Raw genomic sequence first — 27,145 nt, forward strand, 5'->3', positions numbered from 1 at the left:
CATAGTAATTAACAATTACAAACATAGTTACAGATGAAGAACATAGTACATCAGTAGACAACTAGAATCTTTATCATCTGCGAAGTACGTAACAGACATTAGCAATTGTTACAATAAGAAGTTCCTGCTGTATAATAAGTAGTTAGGCTTATGAGCATCCAAGCTTGCTATAATCAAGGTAGTTAGTGGGGTGGAAAGAAGGGTAGTGGGTGGATGTGGTGGGTGATATTAGAGGGGGAGTTGCAAGGGCATAGCCAGTATGTTTTTATGTGCGCTTTTAGTAAAGATTTGAAGTGGGTGCATGATGGTATGGAGATAATTTTGGGTGGGAGGGAGTTCATAATTTGGCTATGGTGCAAGAAAATAGTGCTTCTCCAGCAGTTATTGGCTTTAGTCACCTGTAAGTGATTTTTGTTGCTAGATCTTCCTGGTCTGGTAGTGCGATAGGGTTGGAGTAGATTCTGGAGGGATGGGACTTTTAGTGGATGGTTTACTAGTTTGTGGGCGAGTGTGAGTTGATACCATTGAAGGAGGTGAGGGAGTTCAAGCCAGCCCAGTTCAGCAAGTGAGAGACAGTGGTGACTACGGTAGGATGCCCCTGTGGCGAATTTGGTGATTTTGTGTAGCAGGTCTTGAGTTTGTTTAGATTGCATTGCCTTAGGTTGGTATATATTGGAGAGGCATGAAGTAGGGTGGAGATAAGGTGGGAATTTGCTACTGAAATCTTTGCTGATTTGGTGAGAAGCTGCTTATTTCTGAGTAACGCTCCTAGTTTTTTTGGACTTTTTTTATGGTCATGGATATGTGAATGTCAAATTTTAGTTTGTTTTTTTCCACTCCTAGCAATTTGGTGTGTTCAGTTGGTGGTATAGTGGTGTTGTCTTTTGCTGTGATGTTAAAGTGAGAGTTGTTTTGAGTATATTTAGTGGGTTGGAAGATGAGTAGTTTAGTTTTGTTTGGGTTGAGTATTAATTTGGCATCGGATAACCAAGTTTCCATAGTGGAAAAGGCTTGCTGTGTGACTTTTTCAGTTTGGGTAGGGACCGGGCTGAGAGATAATGGTTGAGTCATCTGCGTATTTTATGAGTGTGCCATGTTTGGTGGCAGAGGCCAGATTATTGGTGAAAATAGAGAAGAGTAGAGGTCCAAGGATGGATCGTTGGGGAACCCCTATAGAGACAGGTAGTTGGGTAGATATGTCATTCTGAGATACAACGGATTGTTGGCGGTCAGACAGGTAACTCTGAAACCAATTGGTGACTGACTGAGAGAAGGATAGGTTATTGAGGACAGAGATGAGTTGTTTGTGTGGGACCATGTCGAATGCTTTAGATAGGTCTAGGAAAGTAGCAGAGGAGAGATGGCCATTGTTTTTATGCTGAAGGATAGTGTTAGTAAAGGAGAGTAAGGCAGTGGTGGTGTTATGATTTGGTCGGAAACCATGCTGAATATTGGAACGGAGGTTGTTAGTAAGGAGGTAGTCTGAGACCTGAGAGTGAATGCATCTCTCTAGTATATTGGAGAGTGGAGAGAGAGAATAGCTGTGGGGTGGTAATTCGTTCTGTTGAGGGGCTGCCTTTTTGGAGGGGAATTATATGTGATACTTTCCATAGTGTGGGAACGTAACTTTCTGACAGAGATCAGTTAATCAAGCTGAATACTGGGTAGGCTAGAGCATCAGCTGCTATTTGTAGGTATTCACTTGGGAGGTTGTCTGCTGCTAATTTGGTGGGCTTAAGTTTAGTTAAGAGTTTTTTTATGTTGGAGGTAGGAACAGGAGAAAACGAGAAGATATTGGGGAGCCTACTAGTTGAAGGTGTGGGTTGGAGGGGAGGGGGATTGTGTTGTCTAGCTTAGTGATAGTATGGTTTGTGTGAAGTGTGTGTTGATTGAGGTAGCAATATTTTCAGAGGAGTGAGGGATGTTAGTAGAAGGGGTACTGACTTTACCTGGGTGGAGGATGGAGTTTATGGAGGGCCAGAATTGTTTGGGGCTGTGTTGGGAGGAGTCTAGGGCAGACTGGTAGTATTGGAATTTGTCTTGTTTTATTAGCTTTTTGACTCTGTTGCTTATTTCTAGGAATTTCTGTCTTGTTGAGGGGTTTTTGGTTTTGCGCCAGTGCTCCCAGGCTTTATCCCTGTTTTTCATTTCTGACTTAGTGGTTTTCTGCAGCCATGGGGAGGGTTGTGCTTTGGTTCTGGAAAGTCTTATGAAGGCGTGGTAATTAAGGATGCTCAGGAAGGTAGTATTAAAAAAATCAACTGCGTCATCAAGACTGAGGTACTTTAGAGGATGCCAGTTACATTCTTTGAGGGATGAGATGAGTGTGAGTGGGTTAAAGTTTAGTTTTTTACATATTTGACAGTAGATGACAGGTTTAACTTGGTATAGGTGTTTTTTGAATAGGAATGTTGGGGAGTGATCACTGAGGCTATCCGTTAAGCAGCCTGCTATATATGACTGGGGGCTCTTACTGACTAGTATCCAATCCAGGGTAGTGTGCTTGTTGGAGTTTTTATTTATCCTGGTTGGTGACTGGACTAGTTGGGTGAAGCCATGAAGGTGTAGATGATGGGTTGGATGGTTGCCAGAAAAAGATTGCCAGTCAATATTGAAATCACCTAAAATTATAGTTTCCTGGGGGAGATGGTGTGGGTAGTCCAGCTGCGGAGGTTTTCCAGTGGATGGATGTTTTGGCCAGGTGGGAAGTAGCATCCAGTTATGTTGATGACTTTATTTCGGTTTATTTTGAGGTTGGTATCTATTATTTCTTCATTGCCTATTTGTGGAACTGATGATTTTAAGAATTTAAAAGATGTTTACTGAGCCACAGGTAACTCATGCTCAATGTTATATATTGGGAAAACTGAGAGAGCGCTGTCCCAAAGAATATATGAGCATGAATATGCTATTAAGAAAAATAAATTGAACAACGCTTTGGCTAAGCATATTAGTGAACATAATGATCACCAATTTTCTTTCATGTCCATCGACCATGTAGAAATGGAAGATAAGAAACCCTGCGGCTTATATTTAGAACTCAAAAGAATTAAAATGGCAAATAGGAACACGAGCTGACAGTTGGGCCGGAATTAATGAGCGTACCTCAATAGCCCCAGTATTAAAATTGAAAGCATTAGAAAAAAAGAAAATTGGTTGACCTTTGTGGTATTAAGATTGTATGTAATAACTCATACATATTTTTTGTACATAGTCCATGTATTCATACATAGATATTTATTTGTCTATTTATATACTTTTTATAGTATTAAGTAAAATATATTTTTATATATATATCGTATATTATTTCATACATACTATATTGTTTTTAACATAATTTTTCAACATATTTTCAATTTTAATACCTCAAAGCTTCTAAATATATATATAGTATATTCATTCATAAGCACATTATATGAATGTATTTTATTACACCTTTTTGAGTAATGTATGCATTCAGTTCTAAGGGCATTCATAACAACATAATAGTAAGCATGAAAGTAGCTTTAATTGATTAATTCGCAAAGGGTCCGACGAAGTAACTAGTATGTGTATAAAAGGATGTGATGTAATGTATTTTAAACTGTCTGAAGAAGTTTAACATAGTTTAAACGAAAGTGCTTACGGAGCATTTATTTTATGTAAATAAAGTGTGGTTTTATCATTAACTACGGATTTTATCATTCAGCTTTTGGATTCTGGTTCATTTGCTTTTTGTCATTTCAGCAGTTGGTATTTGTGGATTGTTTCTTTATTTGACACAGGTCACTGGGACCAGGCCTGTTAAAATTGGTCTTGCCCAGAAAGCATTTGCAGGAGCTGATTGAGGTACAGAATCTGCTCCAAGGATCATTACTTCTCGTGGTGGTTGGCTGTTTGGCACTGTCCAGATTTTTTGGCAGTAGTCCCCTAAACAGCTAATAAGATCCTTTGTGTGCTTGGGAATGTGCCGTAGTTCTCCACCTACCAGAGGATGATAGTGATATGCTCTTACAGGTTCTGGGTAATAAAGATTAACCACAAGTTTGAACTCTAACCTTTCTAATAACAAATCTGAGGCACTGGACAAACTTTGTATTCATGCTTTACAGGACATCACTGTGTATCAGATCTGTGATCTGCATGAGGCAAATGATAAAATTCCAGAGGTCTGTACTTCAAGACTTCCTCTTGAAGTGTCATGGCTCAGCTGCTTCCCATTAATTTTTGGAAACTGTACAGTTATTCTCCGTGGTGACTTGGTTTGTGCAGGATCCCACTGAACAAAAGGTCAGACAGTCTACAAAATGAAACAGACATAACTGAGTATAAGAAGCCATTATTATAGTATAGTGATTTTAGATATGACAGCAGGAGACTTAAATTGTTTGTAGTGCCTTAAATGATCTGCCTTCCTTTCATGATACAGGCAGCTTTCTCAGGTCCCAATGTGTGTGTGTGTGTGTGTGTGTCTGTGTCTGTCTCTTGGGGAGGCATACCTCTCAACCTCTTAGTTTAAAAACTCTGGACAAATCCAAAAGTAATTTGGGGACAGTGCTCAAAATTATGACAGATTTTAAATATTGATCTCATAAACAGAAAGTTGCTAAAATAAGAGGTTTGCATTACCATGCATTTTTTGAAGGATATCATGTCTGAAACTCTGATGCCCGTTTGCCAGAAAACCACAGCTTTTATGAATGACAGATGAAAAATGTGAGGCAAAAAGTTGGATATTCTGTGAAAATCTGCGCAGTTGAGAGGTATATGGGGCAGAAATTGGCATATGCAAGCCTACAGAAAAAAAGATTAGTCCATATAATTGTAGCTTGTAAAATATCAACTCGTTCTTTCTTTTCAAATGTAGCAATGAGTTGTTTGCTACATAGCATCTTTTCAGTAAATTTGTGTTGCTGTGCTTAATAACAACATGGAAAGTTTATAAAAACACGTTTGTAAATGTAGCAGTCCTACAACTTATTGCTCCCTTTTAAAAAAAAACTAAGACTGTTTAGAAGATGTCATTTTCCAATTAATTGCATTGATTGCAGACAGCATGGGGTGCCAATCTCCATTGGTAAAGCTCTGCTCCTTTGCTTCTGAAGTTCTCTCCCAAGCCCCTGTTCAGGAGTACGTTTTTTTTTTTTTTTTTTGCTTTTCCTGCAGCTTCAGCTTTTTCAGTAGCTGTACAAAGTATGATAATCAACACAGATCCTTTTCTTGATTTGCTGCAGTTAATTACATGTTTCTCATGTTATATCCCATGGAAAGATTTTATAGTCACAGTACAGTACCTTGCATTTGGCTTCATCAGATGTTGACTGCCATCTTTTTCCCCATTTAGCTAGTTCATCTGTTTCCTTTAGTCTCCTACTCCCATCCTCTACTAATGCATGTCTTTTGAACACTTGTAAAGACATTGATTCTGTTTCACCACCAGTTGTATGTGAAATAAACATACTGAATACTAGTAGTCCTAGACCCAAATCCTGTTGTGGCAAGTCACTGGTCACTTGTTTTAGCCCTGAAATTCTGCCCATCACAGTGACCCTCTTGATCCAGCCTGCCATGGTGCAGTCCAAATCATTAGTCTTGATCCTTTCCAAACCCATTCAGGAGAAGCAGGTTTTCATTACATTTGCCTGTGAGGAACCAAGTGAGAAGCCTTGATAAAGTCCAGATAGATCACATCCACTGGAACTCTCCTGAAAATATATCTTTAATAAAATCATTGAAGCAGTGGATAGCAATTATGCAGTGCATACAGTATTTCTGGACCTGGCCAAGGCTTTTGACACTATTCTCCATGCAGTTATTGTACATATAAATATCAATCCTTATGTTGTGAGGTAGATAACTAACTGGTAGTCTGACAGAATTCATGTGGTTAGAGTCATAGTTGCCACTCATGGAAGCAAAAAAATTACCAGTGGTGTACCAAATGGCTCTGGTATTAGGTCTTCTCCTTTTTGGTTATCAGTTTCTCAGACCTTCAAGCCAACACGCCTTTCCTTTGATATAATGTAAGTTTGCAGACTACTGTAAAATGGGAGTTGTTATTCATTTTCCACTGATTCACAATCACTCCAAAATGGGTTAGACTATATTAACAATTATTTTTAGTACAATGATCTCAAATTAAATGTAAACAAACTCCCCATCCACATAAAATAAAGTTTATCCATGAGCATTTTCAAGCATAACTTTGATCTGTGGATGGAAAACTAAAAACTTACCCTAGGACTGTGCCCCCCCCCCATACTACTAATGAATAGAGGCAGCTCCTAAATGCTTTATCCCTTGCATGGGTACCCTCAAATTATGTATGGTATGATCCCAGATTCTTATTAGGGGTAATATATAAATATTGACCATGGGACAGGCAAGACCAAGTTATAACCATAGGACAGGTTATTTCAAACACAAAAAGGGAAAACTGGCTAGACATGAAATGGCCCGCAGTGGCAGCTAGCATAGTATTTACCTATGAACATAAGAGAAAATGTAGTGTAGTTAATTTAGGTACGTAGTGCATTTTGGCATACCATATAGGTGATGCACCCCATCCAGTCAGACACTACTGTAAGGAGTCTGAGTACTTTCATTGATATCTTTCACTCCACAGTGGTTTGCAGAGCCTTCAGACTGGCCCGTCTAATTTCCAGAGGCATTTCTTCTAGATCCATAAAGTCTTACTTCCCCTTTAGTCCTATGCTATCAGACCTATTATTGAAAATAATGCTTCTTTTGGCATGTATTTGTCTGAACACATTAATCAACTTAAAAAAGACCTTAGAGGTTCTTAACTAAGATGGTCAGTGGCTGTCAGAGGTCCCTGTCTAAAAAAACATCTGTGGCCTCAAAAATCTTAGTTGTCAGGGCAGACTGACAGCCTCCTCTCTGTACTCAGTCTCTAATAGAATGCTCTGTGGAAATCTTGCCTAGACTTTCAAGCCACAGATGATGTGACACTCTTTGACCTCCTGATCTTTTGCATTGCAAATTATTCCTTAAATCCCTATTAAAGGAACTAAACGTTCATCTGCAGATAAATAAGATACAATGGCTTGATAGATTTATATTGCACACCTCTGAGGCAAACTTTCACTACATGTCAGAGTAGCACCCTTTCCATCTGCTAGGTAAACATAGATAATTGGAAGGGCATCCTCAAATTCTCCCCTGCTCTGTCTTGTGTTGACCTCCTTGAGGCTGGTGGGAATTTCTGAATATTGATTATTGGCTAGGTTTGTAGTGGTGTGCAGACTACTTGCACTCCTGAACTTTTGAATATTGGTTATTGGCTAGGCTTGTATTGGTCTGCAGATTAATTGCCTAGTACTTACCTATGAACCTGTTAAAAATGGCTCAGTTAACATTTCCTCCTTAAACCTGGCTTTGTGGTGTAGATGGATGGAAGCCTGACTGTGATCCAGGTGGCCAGGGTTTAATTTGTGGCCCTGGCAATGGAACACCCAGGCTTGGGGGGAGGCATAATAGGGTGTGGTCTACTGTCCTCTCTTGAAAGGTGGGGAGAATTGCATGGACTTGAGACCACATTGGTTTGGTGCAATTTCCATAGTGCAGACTAGGGAAGGCAAACTGTGGTTTGGGGAAGGGTAAAGTACCTTGAAGGGAATGCCCCTTGCAGAAGTGAGAAGACATTATTTTCCGACACTTACAGCATGTCCTCTCTCTCCTGACTAGTGTGGGTGGGGGGATTAGGGCCACAAAACACCCCAGTGGCTTTCTGAATCATGGGCCCTCCCGGTCAACTGTCACCCTGTTGATGGGGAATGAACCGACCAAGAGGAGCTCATTGACATGCAGCTGAGGGCAAAATGACTAGGAAAAAAATGAAAATGTCCTCCTCATAGTGTACCACTGTTGATTTCCAGCTTGAAGGTTGTTGAATTCCAAGAAAGCAGCCAGCCTATCCTTCAGGATCTTTTCAATGACTTTGTGCTGCTACCATGGATTTTTTCCCTTTCTTTTGTATAGTAGTATGACATTCACCATGTTGTATTGCTTAAGCACTTCTTCGTCAGCAAAAGATCCATTGAATAGTTTTACCAAGAGTTCTCCCAGCACACTGGTTAGATGTCAGCATGGGCTGCAGCCAGAAGGAGCCTTGAGCCTTGTCTTCCCTTAAGATAATCAGTCCCCTCATTGTCTCCTTCATATCTATCATGGTGTCCATACATTGCTGCCCCACTTCTAGCTTTACTTCTTCTGATATTTGTGTTCTACTAATCAAGTAATACCTCTGATTATTCTGTTTTTCTGTTTGATGTCTGTCATTTGTTTACTTATCTTGGTCATGTTTGTCCCTTCCTTCTCTTTCTGCATTATATCCCTAAAAACGTCTTACCCGTTATTGACACTTCAGCATACTCCCTTTCAGACTATAACTTAGTTGGATTCCTCCACTTTATTTCAGATTTGCCAGTTTGTTTATTTTTTTCATACTGTCTTTTTTTCCATATCCCCAACCCACTAATTTGATTGGTAGTTTTTCATTTGTATGTGCCCACATTGGTCTTTGTTTCTTTTTTTGTTTGTTTCTTTTAAACCTTTTTCAGTAATCTTAGGTTGGTTCATAGGTTGGTACTAGGCTATCGGCCCTGGGGCCTATACAAGCCTAGACATAACAATTCCCTGTCTATTTCTTCCCACACTATTTGCTTCCCTGGACCCCTGTCTAGCAGGGCTTCTGACGTGATCCCCGGGGTGAATTTCCTATCTCCCATCCAGTCATCAAGGTTCCTTTTGAAGAGGGCCAAAGAGGCGCTCAGCTTAACATTTATAGGCAGTCTATTCCAGAGTATGGGGAGTCTCTGGGTCAGTAACCTATCCCTCTAGCATGTTTTGTTCATTGTGATGGCAAGGTTTAGATCCCTGTAGTGTGTGGCTCTGAGGGATTGGGATTTCTTTGTGTAGCATGTCCAACAGCTCTGGGTTTGACATGGCATTGTATGTTAAGCAGAGATTGCCTCTGAGTAGGCGATATGCGAGTGTAGCTGGAGTTTTTTTTTTAGACGGTCAGCATAGGGCATCTGCTTTAGGCCTGTGATTCTTTTAATGAGGTATTTCTGTGGCCTTTCCAGTTGTTGCAGATTGGCCTTTCCCATAACTTATTTACCTCTTCAGTTTGTATTCTGTCCCTTAAAATGTTTACCCTTTATAACAGCTCAATATAAATCACCCCTTTGGAGTCCCACACATTGTTTTTGTTTTCTCTTAACCTTTTACCTCATATTCTAATCCACATATTGGTGTGATCACTGTTGTCTCATTGTTGGCTAGTGAAAATTTCAGCTGGAAATATCTGACATGTTCCACCTTGCTTAGGACCACATCCATTACTTTATCCTTTCTAATACAGTGTCTTTCTTACTGGATAAATAGTGGTCAACATGTCAGTCACTGGCTAAACCTCTTCAGCAAGGTGTCTTCTGGTCTGTACATGGGATGTAGATCTCCATGGAAATAGTCCAACATCTGCTCACACCTCAATGTATTGTTCTTTTTTCTGGACTGTCATCTTCCTTCGTCTTGTGCAGTGGCCACTGAATTGAACTGATTGACCTACCATCCCCTTCTCTTTTTTCTGCATTAACTGCTGGGGAACTCGCATATGGTTCTGACTCGCACTGCTCCCCCACCCCCAGCCCTTTCATGGTGTGGCATTACTTCCCTCTCTGTCTCTCAGCATTTGATTACCCTGTGTTACATATGACATTACTTCTCTCACAGCACTTTACTCTCTTCCTTTCCTGTATAATATGTATGTGTCACTTCTGTGTCACATCCACTCTTGCTGTTACCTCATGTTTCAGTAATAACAGCAATATCCACCCTTACAACCTGTATTACTGACCCTAATAGTTCTGTTGATTTGATACATTTCCTTAACTGGGAACTGTAGCTGTGATTTGGTCCTGTTTGTCCCTCCAATGAACTGTCATTTAACGTGTTTGCATCCCTGTCATGGTTCTCTGAGTGTTAAGCTTCTCATACTGCCAGAGTATCTGCACAGTTTTTCCCATCAGATATATCCGTATAGGCAGCTGTTTATGTAATGTGTTCATTGGTACTTAGTTATCTTCCATTATTTTTTGTCTTAATTATTTTTTTGTCTCAGTCATGAATATACATTATATTTCCCCTTTTATCACTGTTTTATCATTGTTGTTTTGCTGATGATACCTTAGCTAAACCTTGCATTACTTACTAACTAGTTTGCACTAGGAAGACACCAGGACTTCCCTGTCTCACCTTTGATTACTTCAAATGCTTAATTAAGGTTTTAACCCTGTCATCTGTGATCATTGTTACTTTCCCAGACCATATAGACTATTGCATCACTGTAAAGCCCCTGTTAAGGAAGCCAAAACTCGACCATTACAGCAGCTGTTAGCCATTTTCAAAAACTCTGCAGCAGAGTGTACTGCTGCTGTGTTTACCTGAAGTTCTGCATTCTCATTCATATCTTGGCCAAGTAACACCTCTGAGGGTCTGCTGTTTGCACTACTCATCTAAGTGCTCTTTCCACTTTCTGAAATGACACTCATCTGATTAATTTCACAGCAAGGTCATTCATCGGTCTATGGACAGTGACATAGAGTTTTGTGTCCTGTCCTGCAAGTCTAAAAATTCAGTCCTCTGTTAGTAGGAAGGAACTTTAATGCCTTTTTCACCTACTGCCACTAGTTTTACACTCCTGATCTTCAAATCCCCTCTAGATTTCCTCTACGTTGGTCTCCTGTCCTTCCTTTGAAGGACTTTCCTGTGAGTAGGCTGTCTTTGTATATTAATTATCCATTTCTCCTAAACGTAGTAGTTTTGTTTAATCTTTCCACTGAGTGTGCTGCTCATGCAGAAGTGCTTTACAGTACACGTAGGCATACATTTAACGTGTTGTCTTTTGTAGACCAAACACCAAGTAGTACAGATGACAAAACAAGTTTGTTTCTTTTCTGTAGGAAAAGAGAATGTTGTCCCATCTAAGTATTGTCCATTTAAATGGTTCACATGTTATATTACATTTTACTGCAGAAAGTTTGTCAGATAAAAAGGAATTATGATGCATACTTGCCTTTAATGGCTTGTATTAAGAGCAGTCTCATCTGTAGCCTGTTTTGTTGTTTTCTTCTGGCGTTTTGTGTACAGTTCCAGGATGTTATAGCAGAAAACTTGCTTCCAGTGATTTTGTAGGCTTTTGAAGTGCTGTAATGCATTACCCCAAATCATATACCTGAGACTGTCCTGCTCCATGCTTTGAAAACTTGCAGCTATTGCAACCAGATTTGGCATACTATATAACCTGATGATTGACATGCATTAATAAAGACCTTTGCATCACTGGGCAGCTTTGAGTCAAATCAGCATGCTGAAACATTGTTTTATTTTGTAGGGTATTTTAAATATTTCCCACATTTCCTTGAAAGTGAGAGTTTTATAATGTCAGTATGCGCTGACCTCTGTAGAAAACAGAATGTTATGTTCTGTATTAATTTAGCTGAACTTTTTGGTAGTCATGGCCATTGGTTCTGCCTTCCCTCTTAGATTTGGAATAATTGTTACTTTAGCTACCTGTTATTTTTTATCAGGTTTTTGTTTATTAACACAATGCAGCTCCTTTCTGTAAGTGTATATGTGTGTTCATGTGCTTGTGCGTGTTTGTGTCTGTCTCTTCCAGAACCTTTTCTCCAACATGACATGCAGGAGAAAGAACTGAGAATAAAACAATGTCCCCATTACCTTTATGCTGCTTCTATCACAAAATGGTGGGGCCCAAGGCAGATGTCATCACTTAACATTCAGTGCTGGTAGAGCCTTTTATGACACCTTAATTTTTATGGCAGATTCCATTGCTATGATCACACCCTTCTATGTTATAGCTTCAGTTCATGCAAGTCTTTTATTGTATCATAGGTAAATGCAATCAGTCTGCAGACCATTTCAAGCTTTACCAAAAAAAAAAAAAATGTTAAAAAATTCCCTCTAACCTCAAGGAGGGCAAAACAAGATAGACCATGAAAAAATTTGAGGCTGCCCATCCAGTTATCTAGGTTTACCTGAAGGTGGCAATAGTACTATTCTGCTTGACATGTAGTGGAAGTTTTTTCCATAGGTGAGGGATACTTTGGAATATTAATTTATCACTCCAACTTGTTTTATTTACCTGCTGATGAAGGTTTAGTTCCTTTAAAGGGGTGTAGCTCCTACATGGTAAGTTAAACTTTTTTTACCAAAATGAACTATACTTCATTTTTTTTACATTTAATTTGAGGTCAGTGACCTTGCACCAGTTGCTAACATGGTCTAAGCTGTGTTGGAGCAGTTGTGAATCAGTTGAAGATCAAAAAACAATACCCAATTTACAGTCTTCTGCAAACTTAGTTAGTTAACCAAACGCCAGAAGAGCTGGCCTGAAGGTCTGAGAAGTATATGCCAGACAGAAGAGGGCCCAAAACTGAGCCCTGTGGTATACCACCGGTAACTGTTTTGCTTTCAGAAGTAGCATCTGCTACTCTAATCACATGGGTTCTGTCAATCAGTTAGCTATCCGCAGTACAATATAAGGATTTATATTCAGATTTACAAGTCCATCAGTAGTACTTCCACAGGGAATAGTATTAAAGAATTTGGTCAAGTATAGATATGCTGTATGCACTGCGTAACCACTACACACTGCTTCATTTATTTTTTCAAAGAAATTAATGTGGTTAAAGAGACAGGAACTTCCATTTTTAAAGCCAAATTAAAGGGGGTCCAGGTTTGAAAGATTTTCATTGTCCAGATTAATGAAGTCTGAGATAATGTGCTCCATAGCTTTACATATGAGGTTAGACTAACAGGTTTGCAGTTATCAGGGTCTGTGATTAGGCCACCCTTGTGTAATGGCATTACATTAGCTGTTTTTCAGAGTTTCAGGAATATAACCAGTGGACAGGCTTAGATTTAAGTAGGGGTTCAGAAAGACTGTATTTAGCACTGATAATCAGACAACTTGGCATTTTTTCAGGGCCCACGGTCGAAGTGATTTTTTTCTTTTTTGACAGGGTTGAGAGAACTTGTTCCATAGTAATTAAAAGGAGTGGCTGCGATTGTGGAACCTGTGAGATAGCTATAACTGTTGGTGGAAAAAAACTGCACTAAATTTGTTAGCTAGGATATTAGCTATTTCCTTTGGGTCAGAGAATGTAGTAGTTTTATTATGGACTAGCTCCAAACACTATTGGGTGTTAGTTCATAACTTCCTGACACAGTTAAAGAAAGATTTCCAGTTCTTTTGGTTTTAGTGAATATTGTAAGTTCATACTCAACTTTGAGCTTCCCTGCAGAGTTCTACAGCAGCAGAGAGACAAAAGAGAGACTTTGGAGTGATTAGGTATCGTTTTTCTGCATTTTCTTGCTGCCTTTAGCTAATTCCGCCTAAAACGCCAATTTTCTAGAGTTTCTGTGATTTAAAAAGCTTGTTTCATCTACATATTGTACTTATTTTACTGCCTGCACTTTAACAAAGTCGTTTTTGTGTTTAAATTACCTGTTTAACTGTTGTAGGCTACACACTCAAATGTGATAACCATTTCTGTGCATTTAAAGTGTTTTTTTGATTGTGTATGCTTTATTTTCTGAAGAAAAAAAAAACCTTGTTTTCCCACCATTCTAAGCTAGTATAGTCTAGTTTTCAGGTTAGTGCTGAATTCAGGGCTGTTACAAAATTCTGTGTTTGCCCATACCTTACTTGGATAGAAGGAAGTTTCTCTGTGCACTGTGAGAGAGGCAGCTTTGAGCAGCCTATCTGTCCCTGGAGGAGTGGTTTCAGCCCAGAAATTAGTAGTTTATTGGCCATTTTGGGCTAATTTCTATCCCTTTCATTTCCCTGCTATAAAACCCGCATTTCCAAGGTTTTTGTGCTAGTATATAGCTCAGCACGCTCCTGCCTGGTGCCCTGCAGACTTCTACAGCAGCAGAGAGACAAAAGAGAGACTTTGGAGAGATTAAGTATAATTTTTCTGCATTTTCTTGCTGCCTTTAGCTAATTCCGTCTAAAACACCGATTTTCTAGAGTTTCTGCGATTTAAAAAGTTTGTTTCAGCTACATATTATACTTATTTTACTGCCTACACTTTAACAAAGTCGTTTTTATGTTTAAATTACCTGTTTAACTGTTGTAGGGTACACACTCAAGTGTGATAGCCATTTCTGTGCATTTAAAGTGTTTTTTTTATTGTATCTGCTTTATTTTCTGAAAACAACAACAAAAAAAAAAAAAAATATATATATATATATATATATATATATATATATATATATATATATACTTGTTTTCCTGCCTTTCTAAGCTAGTATAGTCCAGTTTTCAGGTTAGTGCTGAATTCAGGGCTGCATTACAAAATTATGTGTTTGCCCATACCTTACTTAGATAGAAGGAAGTTTCTCTGTTAACTGTGAGAGAGGCAGCTTTGAGCAGCCTATCTGTCCCTGGAGGAGTGGTTTCAGCCCAGAAATTAGTAGTTTATTGGCCATTTTGGGCTAATTTCTATCCCTTTCATTTCCCTGCTATAAAACCCGCATTTCCAAGGTTTTTGTGCTAGTATACAGCTCAGCAAGCTCCTGCCTGGTGCCCTGCAGACTTCTACAGCAGCAGAGAGACAAAAGAGAGACTTTGGAGTGATTAAGTATAATTTTTCTGCATTTTCTTGCTGCCTTTAGCTAATTCCGCCTAAAATGCAGATTTTCTAGAGTTTCTGCGATTTAAAAGCGTGTTTCAGCTACATATTGTACTTATTTAACTGCCTGCACTTTAACAAAGTCATTTTTGTGTTTAAATTACCTGTTTAATTGTTGTAGGGTACACACTCAAGTGTGATAGCCATTTCTGTGCATTTAAAGTGTTTTTTTTATTGTATCTGCTTTATTTTCTGAAAAAAACAAAAAAATATATATACTTGTTTTCTTGCCTTTCTAAGCTAGTGTAGTCCAGTTTTCAGGTTAGTGCTGAATTCGGGGCTGTGTTACAAGTTTCTGTGTTTGCCCATACCTTACTTGGATAGAAGGAAGTTTCTCTGTTCACTGTGAGAGAGGGAGCTTTGAGCAGCCTATCTGTCCCTGGAGGAGTGGTTTCAGCCCAGAAATTAGTAGTTTATTGGGCATTTTGGGCTCATTTCTATCTCTTTCATTTCCCTGCTATAAAACCTGTATTTGTGCGGTTTTGCGTGATGGGTAGCGCCGGTTAGCTAGGGTATAACTATTCCCGGCTCCACAAAGTCTACTCTTCAATTTTCCCCTTTGAACTAGACAAAATTTCAACTTAAGCATTCAAACTATTCACTTCTCATATTGGCACTTGCTCAAAACTCGTAGCAAGCACTAATAAACCTTAGCACTAGACCCTCCCCCTATACTGTAGAGAAGGACCAGACTCTCTATTTGACCTTACCAGCCAATCAGTGAAACAGTTCACTGTACCTATCCAGGCATGTCAAAAGGACAGTTTCAGGTGTACTCTCCGGTCCAACTGGTGAATCTGGGCATTTTGAGGCAATGTTACAATTGCCTCATGTACACAGACAACCCTCTCCTCCTTCCACCAAACACTAATACATGCGAGAGATGCAGTTATACAGCCAGACTGGAGGCTAAGCTCTCTCAACCCAAGACTGGACCAGGCAGTCAAGAGGAGAAGGGAATTACTTGCATCACACCACCAGTCTCACATAGACCTATGAAACCAGCACCAGCAAAAAACACACATAAATACACGAAAACATACTCAGAGGCTCTAAATAAAAATCTGCAGAAGCAACAGAGATCTCCAAAGCAGACATCCAAGCAACCTCCACTCCTCAATACAAACTATGAAACACACACTTCACAAAACCAGTGTGCCACACAATCACAGTCCTTAAGGCAAAATAACATACCCAACACACTAGTAATAGGTGACTCTATAGTCGGGCACACTGATGTCCCACTCACTAGGCTGAACAAGGAGAAGATTACTGTTAGCTGCCTGTCAGGTGCCAGGATCCGCCACATAACACAAGCACTCAGGTCACTCCAGAACAAGCACAAATATGACTCTGTCATTGTCCATGTTGGTGTGAATGACCGGAGCTGTACCTCCCTGGACTACATGAAAAGAGACATGGAGGAGCTCTCTGATCACGTAGCCCAGGCCGTTATGACTCTGACCCTGAGCAGCATCCTGCCCTCACCAAGAATGATACCACGGTATAGAGAAAAAATAATCAATTTCAACAATTGGCTAAGCTTCTGTTGTCATTCAAAAGGGATCCAGTGTCTGTCAGCCTGGGATGACATGCTTGACAAGCCACGCTGCTTCGCTAGAGACGGCTTGCACCTGTCACCCTTAGGCTTTCGAATACTGGCCAAGGCTCTTGCCACCCCGCATAGTGCCTTTTTTAGGCAAGGCTCAAAAGACAAACCCACCGCTGTAAATAGCACAAGTAACAAAAAACTGAGGGTAATACTACTCAATGCCAGAAGTCTAAACCTCAAAATGCACACACTCGAGGCACTCCTCAGTATGGAGAAAATCGATATATGTGCAGTAACAGAAACCTGGTTTAAGGCTCCAGAGAGCACCCCAGCACTACCAGGCTACTCATACCATACATTTCGGCCACAAAACCCAGACCGAAATACAAAAGGCGGGGGAGTATCCATATTCATCAAGGATACCCACACCTCCAGGATAGTGGCACAGCACGATGCTTCAGAGATCATCCACGTGCAACTAACAACAGGCAAAACTGCTATTCAAATTATAGCTTGCTACAGATCACCTACCATGTCCCAGGACCCCCACTCCGCATTCCTGGAAACACTGGGAAAATAAAGGTCCTACCAAACACCCTGATATTGGGTGATTTCAATTACCCAAACATTAACTGGGAGAAATACTCAAGTACAAACTCCCTTGCCCAACATTTCCTAGAATTTATAAACTCAAATGCCCTGGGTCAACTGGTCAACACCCCCACCAGAGGTGACAACATATTGGACCTGGTTATCACCAACATGGGTGACCGGTGTTCCACACCGGAGGTCAAACCCTCGCTGGTTAGATCTGACCATAAACTAATCACTCTGGATATCCACATTCCGCCACCACCCCTGGTCGAAGAAACCACCGTGAAAAACTTTTCAAAAGCAAACTTCACGTTACTTAAGACCGAGGTGAGAAGTTTTGAAGCCCCCATGCTAAAGGATAACGCTGTCCAAGCTGTAAAATCCTTTACTAATGCACTCTACCAGCACCTACAAGAATGTATGGATCGTGCTATCCCAAACAAAACCAAGACTCACTCCTCCAGGAAAAGGAAACCAGTCTGATGGACCTCTGCCATAAACAAAGCTGTACAATAGAAGGAGGAAACTAGTACAGAAACAAGTAAAATCCCAAGAAGGGAAGACATCCCTGATCAGTATCAGCAAGAAACTACATTCCCTCATAAAATCATCCAAGGCTAGCTTCGAAAGAAAAATTGCCATGGACTCCAAAGATAACCACAAGGCATTCTTTAGCTATGTCAAGAATCTAAGTAGCAATTATCAGATCTGCTCGGAGTTAGTGCAGAATGGCACAAAATACACTGAACCGACTGATATAGCCAAAATCCTGGCAGACAGGTTCAGTGCAAACTTCATCCCCCTCTCTCCCCCCAAAAGGGCCCATAACTATACCAGAAGGATGTAATGCCCCTGAAATCACAGACATTCAGTTTAAAACAGCTATCTCCAAAGCCAGAAACACAGCATCAATGGGACCGGACAGTGTCCCAGGCTGCGTCCTACACGAGCTCAAAGATTAACTAACCCCTCACCTAAACACACTGTTTAAACTCAGCCTCTCCACAGGCTATGTTCCCACAGAGTGGCACACAGCAATGGTTATTCCACTCCACAAAGGTGGAGCCACAACGGACCCTGGGAACTATTGTCCTGTAAGCCTGACTAGCTTGATCTGCAAAGCTATGGAGCGCATCATCGTGGATCTCATTAACAGAGCCATTGGAAACCTCCAAACACTGGACCCTACCCAGTTCAGCTTTGTTAAGGGCAGATCATGCCTCCTAAACCTGGTGGACTTCTTTGAGATAGTTACCAAGGCTATAGACGAGGGAAAGGTGGTCCACACAGCCTACCTAGACCTTGCAAAGGCCTTCGACACCATTCCCCACTCAGGTATTATAGACAAGCTCACCAGCCTGAACATAAACCCCTACGTCATGAGATGGGTTGCCAATTGACTCACAGACAGAACCCACATGGTAAGAGTTGCAGGAGCTAGGTCTGACTCTAAACCGGTTACAAGTGGCGTTCCCCAAGGCTCAGTCCTAGGACCCCTTCTGTTCGGCATATACTTCTCAGAGGTACAGGCAAGCATAGGAGGACTATGGCTGACCAAGTTCGCAGATGACTGCAAACTAGGGGCTATAATTGATTCTCCGGCTGACACAGACATCCTCCAAAAGAGTCTCACTGAGACAGATACCTGGTGTCAAAACCATGGCCTCAAGCTAAATGCCAAAAAGTGCATAGTCATCCCCTTTGGAAAAAACAAAGTACCCACAAGCCACCACATTGTTGGTAGCCCCCTAAATACAGGAGACGTAATAAGGGACCTGGGGACCCAAGTAGATAGTAACCTCTCCTTTGATAATCACATTGCCAAAGTAGTTAGAAGATCCTTCCACGTGGCCCACCTAATCACAAAAGGGTTTGCATTCAGATCGAAAGAGGGCCCCTGTATGCATCACTCATCAGACCCTTCGTAGAGTACAGTGAACCATTTGGGATGTACCTTACAAGACACCTGCAACAACTGGAAAGACCACAGAAGTACCTCACCAAGAGGATCACTGGCCTCAAGCAGATGCTCTATGCAGCTCGGCTAAAGAAACTCCAGCTGTACTCAGTTGCATACTGCCCACTCAGAGGTGATCTCTGCCTTACATACAAGGCCATGTCCAACCCAGAATTGATGGACATGGTCCACCTAAAGAAAACCATATCCCCTCGAGCCACATGCTCCAGGGATCTAAACCTCACCACAACAATAAATAGGACGTGCTGGAGGGATAGAGTCCTGTCCCAGAGACTTCCCATGCTCTGGAACAAGATTCCAATCTACATTAGACAGAGCTCCTCGCTAACCCTCTTCAAGAGAAACCTTGACGAGTGGATGGGAAACAGAAAGTTTACCCCATGGATCACTTCAATGGCTCTGCTGGAGGGGTGGCGAAAGCCAACACATTCCGGCTAGGCTTATAAATGCCTTCGGGCAGATATCCTAGTACCTACCTATGAACCTATAATAGTTCCGTTATGCTCTTTGCTTAAGTATGTCCGTAAGGTAGGTGGAATGAGACCTCTTATAAGCATTAAGTAGTTTTTTTCTTTCTGTTATATAATTTTATACCAGTACTTCATAACAGGAGTTTGTTTTTAAATAAGTCTTTACATTTAAATTAAAGAATTGGTCACAAACCCAATGAGTGGTAAAAATAAAACAAATAAAAAACCTCTCTGGTGTAACGAAAAGACAAATGCAAAAGTTCTGTAGCGTAACAAAAACCTTTAATCCGCACTTTCATCAAATAACTTCATCAGAATAATAACATTAAAAACACAATTTAAATATATTTTAAAACACTCTAGTGAACCAGTCAAAACACAGTACCATTTAAACCAACAATTAATCACTTAAAACCTAAAACTTAAATGGTGTCCCTTCAAGGGATAGCTAATCTATGAGCAGTAAGAAAACATATGATGTTAACTGTTCCATTCAGTCCTGGTGGTCGATCAGCACCTAGTTTAATTTGCCATGCAGTTTCATGTCTTTCAACAAAATTCTTAAAATTACCTCCTCTCATGTCCATTGGAACCTGTTCTAAAACAGCGAAAAAGATTTTTTACAACTAATACAGACAGTCGTATGTCTATAAAGAGCATTGTTAATATTCTTAACTTTGATGTCATAAATATGCTCTTTAATCCTTTTTCCCCCCAAACATTGCTTAGTCATACCTACATAATAACTAGAACAACCTGAGCACAAGGCAATATAAATTACACTTTTAGAATGACAACTATATCTGTCAAGTACTTGTATTGTATATTGTAAATGCTCCAGCAGGATGTAAGGTAATTCATGTATGAATCTACATGCAGTGCAAAAATTACACTTAAATGTCCGTACCTTGTTGCTAGTTAAAGGAGAAAGAATTTTGGTATTGTCATTTTGCAATAAATACTTCAAACAGTAATTCCTCTTGTATACGAAAGAAGGATGACTTCCTATAATTTTAGATAAGTCAAATGTTTCCTTCAATAATTTTTCAGTTATTTAAAATGATGTTTTTAATAACATAGCTGTTAGTGGATATATCTATAGCACAATGTGAGACAATATTGGAACTCTTATCACTGGATTTCTTATAGAATCCCTTAAGTAAAATAGGTGCAAACTAGTCGGACCACTTAGAGGTAACTTCATAAGCTGTAGTTTCCAAAATATGATAGACATGATAAACCTAATTTCTTTTTCAAAATCACTGTCAGAACTAGTCATCCTTCAGATTCTAATAAATTGGCCTCTGGGAATGTTTTTTTCTTGATGTAACCAGGGTGGTTGCTCTGGAGATGAAGATAGCAATTTGAGAAAATATTCTTACAATGGATTGTACTGACAAAACAATTTGAAAATACATCCCGATCTAGTTTTACATTTAGAAAACATAGAGACAACCCTTTTCTCCTAACACAAATTAAAAAAAAAAAAAAAAACCTACTATTTCTAACGTTGAACCAGAAATTATAGAATGTTTTTCTTTAGAATTCTCATGTAAACTATGTGTGGAACATAATCTTTGTATAATCTGTATGTAGAACATAATCTCTGTATAATCTTTATGTGGAGCTTTTCTCCCCAGGACTCCATTGAAAACGGGTTCTTTTGGCCCAATGGACTATCCTGGTTAAACAACTGCAAATAAATAAATAAATAAATAAAGTAATTTGATGAAAGTATGGATTAAAGGTTTTTGGTATACTAAAGAGCTTTGCCATTTGTCTTTTCATTATACCAGAGCATTTTTTAATTTGTTTTAGTTATTTTTACCACTTATTGGGTTTGTGACCAGTTCTTTATTTTATTTGTCATTTTATCTGGTTTTCCTGATAGCCGGTGTTTCTGAAGATGGAGTTCACTTGTGGTGTCTCAAGGAATCTCTCATGAGGTGATGATATCTATGACAGATACTTATACTCCCCCACAATTATCATTGTGTCTGAAGATGTGATAGGTATTATACCCAGGAATAGAGGGAGTGCTTTTATTGCTCTAAAACCATGTTTCTTTTACTATACGTATGTAAATGTGTTTAAGTGGCAGGAAAACTTCAAGTTAGGGCTTTTTTTGTTAAGACTCCTGGCACTGAGTAGAGCCACATTAATGTGTTCCAAATTTGAATTTACTAGATTGGAATGTCCATCAAATGGACTCTGCGTAAAAAAAAAAAAGGCACTATATGAACAGCAAAGGCTTTAGTCAGAATTTGAAAGCCTTGGTAAGAGAGGTTAAGGCCATCGGCAAATCAGGAAGATTTGTCAGCCATCTCATCCCAAGCTGACACATACTGGATCCCCCTAAAATGACACCAACTACATAGACAATTATTAAAGCCAGTTGTCTTGTCTTTAAATCTCAGCATCTGATTGATGGCAAAATAACACTCCGGACCACTGTCTTCTTCCTCAGACAGATGCATAGTAAGCACAATCATATCCTTCTGCATGTCCCTCTGGGTGGAGTGTCTGAGGTTGTTCACCCCCACGTGGGCCACTATCAGGTCATAATCACATTTACCAGGATGGAGGGATCTGAGAGTCCTTGTTACATCCCAGATCATGGCTCGAGAAAAACAGCTGTCACCCTACTCTTATCCAGGCTGATGAGCATGGTGTTCCTGTGCCATACAATAGAGTCTCCTGTTACTAAACATTACCATGGTTTGATGCAGTCTCACTGGACTTGGAGTCTACACCCTTGTAACTATTACAGGTATGCATCTTAGATGTGGATGTGAAGGGGAAAGGTAAGTGATTTGCTATGTATACTTACTAATGTTCATGGTTTCTTAGTCTTTAGCCTGAGAGGCTTAGGCAGTGTTCTAGTAACATACCTCATTATAAGTTGGTTTAGTAGATGTGCTCTGTGGTCTGTGTGTTGTGCTTATTGAATGTGTTCTGAGGTGATAAGTTAGCCTCCAAGTTAAGTAAATACTCTTACCTCTCGCATACTGAATCATTGTGAGGGAACAAGAAAAAGTTTTCAGTAAGCACAAGGCAGTTACTGCATTGCCTGAAAGTACATAATGCTGTCAAGCTGGCTACATCGGGGAAACAGCTGACTGAGATTCTGTACTCTCCAGTACAGATGAATAGGTATAGGATAGGTTCAGAAGAAGATAACTGACTGGGGTAGAAAAAAGTGATAAACTAGGATATTGCTAAAGGATAAAGGAATGAGCTGTGACTACTGTGGTAGTCACTGTGTGCAAAAAAGAATTGTACAGTAGAGAGTCGATTATCTGAACTAATTGGGATCTAGGGTAGTTTGGATAATCATATTGTTCGGATAATCAAACATATAATTGAACCGGATAAGAAAACTTCTAAAAATCTTGTTTTTTTCTTCATGCAGGAATACACTTTTCAACCATTCAGCGATTTCAGTGAACGATAAAGAATATTTTTCATACACGAGCTTGGCTACAAGCTCAAAAAATATGCTTAAGCAAATACATGTAATATTTACATGTTCATACTTTATGATTTTTTCTTACCCAAAAACTTTGGAAGGCTGGTTCTGATAATTGACGTTTCTGATAGTTGACGTTTGGATAATCGACTCTCTACTGTAAAAGTGACAGACTGTGTAGACTCAGGACGGAAATTAGTAACTGGTAAATCCCACTACTGTACAATTCTTTTTTGCACACTGTGACTACCCAGTAGACTAATGTAAAACCAATGACCAGTAGGTAGTCTTAACTCAGTGGATCTGGATGCAATAACTAATGGCCACAGATAATGTAAATGAGTAGTTTCAGGTGCAGTATCAGATCAATACTGAGGAGACTGCTGAATTTATCATTTCATTGTTCCTGTAAGTGCAGCTGAGTGCAGAAATTCAAAGAGAAAAAAAACCCTCAAAAATGTAAATAGCATGGGTGCAAGGATAGTTTGAATTTCACTGATACGTGACTGTAATGAGTCTTCCACTGTTGTTGCATGTTTATTGTATAAACTGATGTGTGTTTCATTTCTTGAGCTTTTTAAGTAATTTTATGTTTCTGCAGGTGCAGCTTGAAAGGATTCGGCAGGCAGAATCTCTGGGGACAGTCCGTGCCATTCTGAATGATATAAAACTGACAGACATTAACCAGCTTCCTGAAACATGAAGCTGTAAGTGGCAGGACAGTGAAGCTGCTGGAGTTTGTTTTTTAACTTGTCTTCATAAAACAAAAGAATTACAATATTAATACTGGTAAACTCTACTAAGAGAGTGTGCAAGAGCAGTGGCCCACAGGTACCTGAAGAGAGCAACAAAGGAGATGTAAATGTTTCTGATCAAATGCCGTACAGGACCAGCAAAAAGTGAAAGAAAAAAGAGCACACAAAGTGAATGAATACACAGAGGAGTTTTCTAACCAGGAACACTAATGAAACACATTATTAGTCACATTTAAAATGGAATTTGGATTAACTGTGATGCAAGAAATGTGACACACGTTTTTTTTTTTAAGATTATGGGTAAATGCAGATGAGAACTAGAATATAATGTGAAGGCTAGGGCCAATACTATGTAATAGTAAAACTGAAGAAGCTAACACAACTGCCAGGAATTATGAGGATTTGGTAGATAAATTAGACATTTCACATCCCAGTTTTAAGTCTTTTGATTGACTGCTGGTGCTTATCTTCTTAATGAAGACTCATTTGCTATTTGGCAGTCAGCAGCACTTAAAAATGCTTGTGTCAGGGCTCCTCATTTCACAGTACATTTCATTAATTTTCACTTATATGTTTCAGCAGCTGTTTTAAGTGTATTGACTCTGAGTTAATTGGAATATCTTTTAGCACTTTTAAAGTGTCTATGGCACACTGTTGGATAGATTCCAGGTTTAAATCTATTCAGAGCTGCTTATGTATACCCACAAAATATTAACTAGCTGCTGTATTACATTGCTGGGATACTTATAGATGTGACTAGAGGATACCCTTGGACTGCACCGTTATTAGTCTAGTGGATTAGACTGGATGCAAATAAAAACGAAGCATACACCTTTACTGTTATAGACACATTTTTAGAGTATGTATTTTCTATTTACCTTTATGGTAAATGCATCAGTTTACTGCACTAGTGTTGTGACTCTGCATTATGGAGGTGGAACTTTACACCTTGTGGAGGGGAGAATACAGAATGTAATGTGATTGTACACCAAGGTAGATGTATTCTGATTTCTGAATAAGTCATTAATTTAGAATTTGTGTTGTGTGGTATGGATGTATCTTATTGTCTGGGACTAGATACTTGCTCTTTTATCCATTATCCAGAGATTTTAAGGATTTGCTGGAGTGAAGACAGCATTTCTTTCAAACCTTTGCTTGATGCAACTGTGCTGAGTATTCATCTGATAGGCTAGGAGCATTTAGTCCCTTTTGTTCTACCATACCAACAGTGATGGTGTGACACAGACAGACATACATACATACATACATCCCACAGGCCAGGCTATACAGAGATTCAAGTTCTGGGGGAAGGCTTCCACTCTGCTAAGATTTGCTGTGGTGCATGCTTCTTATGTTCAGGATCTATCATAGAATGCACCAGCCTCTGTCCTATTTTTACTGGAACACCAAAACAGATTCTAGGCTAAAGGAAGATATTAAAGTCAAAATGTGGATGTCCATCATGCTAATTATCACAGATAATAGATATCAACACTGAGATTAATCGAACTGAATTGAAAAATGTCTGACATATGTCAGATTATATAGAACATCTCTGTTAAAGCAGACAGGAAGTTCTGTTATTGTTATCAGTATTTCTGTAATTCTTGGCTGTCCCTGAGTATGAGGTCTACCTTTATTTTATCCTCCAGAATTACTTATTAGCCTGTTCATCCCCAGTGAGAAAAGTATAGCCCACACAGGTAACTGGCTGTACATTTAAAACAGAAATAACTAATGTTTCAATGTGCTAAATTAAAAATGCAATGTTTATATATAAAAATATGCTTTTAAATATTCTAAGCTTGTATTTCCATGTTTGAGTCTTCAGTTACTATGATAGCCTCCTCTGTTATTTAACAGCATCCATGTCTATCATTCCGCTGACAAGTATATGGTTGTAGGAGCCAAACTTGCCAGTCTTTTTCATGTAAACTTTAAAATATCCATGTCTGTTGTGAAGAGAACCCTGAACCACATTTACTAAAACTTTGATTCTTTAAACCCAGGTACATAGCGTAATTATTCTGTATGCCAGTTAAGGCTCTATTTATTTGTCTGCTGTTCGAGTTCTGTATATGTATTAATTTTACTCGTGTGTGTATAACTAGCAGTTTAACATTATAGACTGCATTGTTTCCATATGGTGAGTCTTAAAAAAAATTGCTTTCACAGCATATGTTATGCATTCATTGTAAAATGGTTGGTGTCTGATCCATTTTTCAGTACCATGCTGTGGTTATGATTCCCTTATATTCATAAAACCACAGTACAGGAGGGCTTTGGAGGTTGTTTGCCTCATATAAGGTAAACCTTGGTCTGATACTGAGTTTTACTTCTCTTTTTGTGAGAACCTTGAGACTTCTTTTTATGCTTTAACTGAGTTAAGAGACACTAGGATCTTTAAAACTAGTAAAATATGTTGGTTTGTATGTTTAGCTAATTAAATGAATCCATGTTCATCATTAGCTCATGGACAATATCCAGCCAGTATACTAACACTGTTGGGTACTTTCCTCATTATATCCTTACATCCATTTAAACACGAGAGTGTACTGGTATATAAAGGACATACAGGACTAAAACTGAGAAATTTTTGGCTGGTGGTAAACTTCATTAGATATCTCATCTTTATAGCAGCTTCAGTGTTGGCAGTCAGCTCGCAGCTAAAGTTTTATGGGCTGATAAATATACCATTAGGAACATTCTTTACTTTTTCCCCCGAAAAGTATTTTTCTCTAGTAGCCTGTGTCTTTCACGAAAGGGAAATGCATGTGTGGTAGCCAGATACTTTATAAAGGTGTCCACTTGGCCTGTGTCTTCTACCTTGGGGCAAGTCATGACATCTGCTTACTTTTTACTCCGAAAACCATCCATTAATCAGCTCAGTAGTTTAAACCTTTTCTTGAAAAGCATTATGTAATATACTACATATAAACAAACCAGGGGAGGATAACCCAAGAATCTTTGGCTCTTTGCCTTAATGTACCAAACAGCCTTGGGATATCCCAGGGCTGTTTGTTATATTAAGGCAATTCATGCACTTAACAGGATGTAAGATAAATGAAGATAAAACAAAGGCAATTTGTGTGAACTATATTTTTACATTTGGTTTAGTGGGGCACTATCCAGAGTTGTGGGGTCATGCAAGATTGAAATATCTAGGGGTATGTATAACAAAAGGGTTGGACACTCCCTGAAATAGAGATGAGGGAGGTAAGGGTTAAAATTGAAAAGATGATAAACAGATGGAAGACTTTAAGAGGTGAAGTGGATCAGAGAATACAGAAAGTAAAATATTTGTTGCCCCTTTAATTTAATACTGTATGCAACACCAAATATTTATGACCCAGGTAGACAGTTTTGGAAATAACTGAGGAAAAATATATTAAAATATATATGGGAGGACAAGGGCCCAAGGCTAGGGAAAACATGATTCTCCCAATAGAAAGAGGGGTCTAGCACTGTATCATTTACGAGACTACCATAAGGTAGCACAGTTGGCATTGTTGTATTACATCCAGGATGAGTGGTATGAATGTTAATGGTAATAGATATTGCTCAGGCAAGAACGATACAGTCCATTCATGAGAAGGATAAGTATTTG

The 27,145-nt window shown here is 39.3% G+C and overlaps 1 protein-coding gene across 2 annotated transcripts in view; it reads left to right on the top strand.

Annotated features, from left to right (window-relative positions):
* RABEP1 (rabaptin, RAB GTPase binding effector protein 1) overlaps positions 1 to 25,546 on the top strand; it is a 1,652,179-nt gene extending 1,626,633 nt beyond the window's left edge. For both annotated transcript variants that reach the window (XM_044082911.1, XM_044082912.1), the window contains one exon: positions 23,385 to 25,546. In XM_044082911.1, coding sequence (XP_043938846.1) covers positions 23,385 to 23,486 — 102 coding nt within the window. In that variant the 3' untranslated portion in view covers positions 23,487 to 25,546. The remainder of the gene's footprint in view (positions 1 to 23,384) is intronic.
* Positions 25,547 to 27,145: the final 1,599 nt, after the last annotated feature.

This window comes from Protopterus annectens, chromosome 9.part0 (genome assembly GCF_019279795.1).
Source record: "Protopterus annectens isolate FY-2018-M chromosome 9.part0, PAN1.0, whole genome shotgun sequence".
NCBI classification, from domain to species: domain Eukaryota; kingdom Metazoa; phylum Chordata; order Ceratodontiformes; family Protopteridae; genus Protopterus; species Protopterus annectens.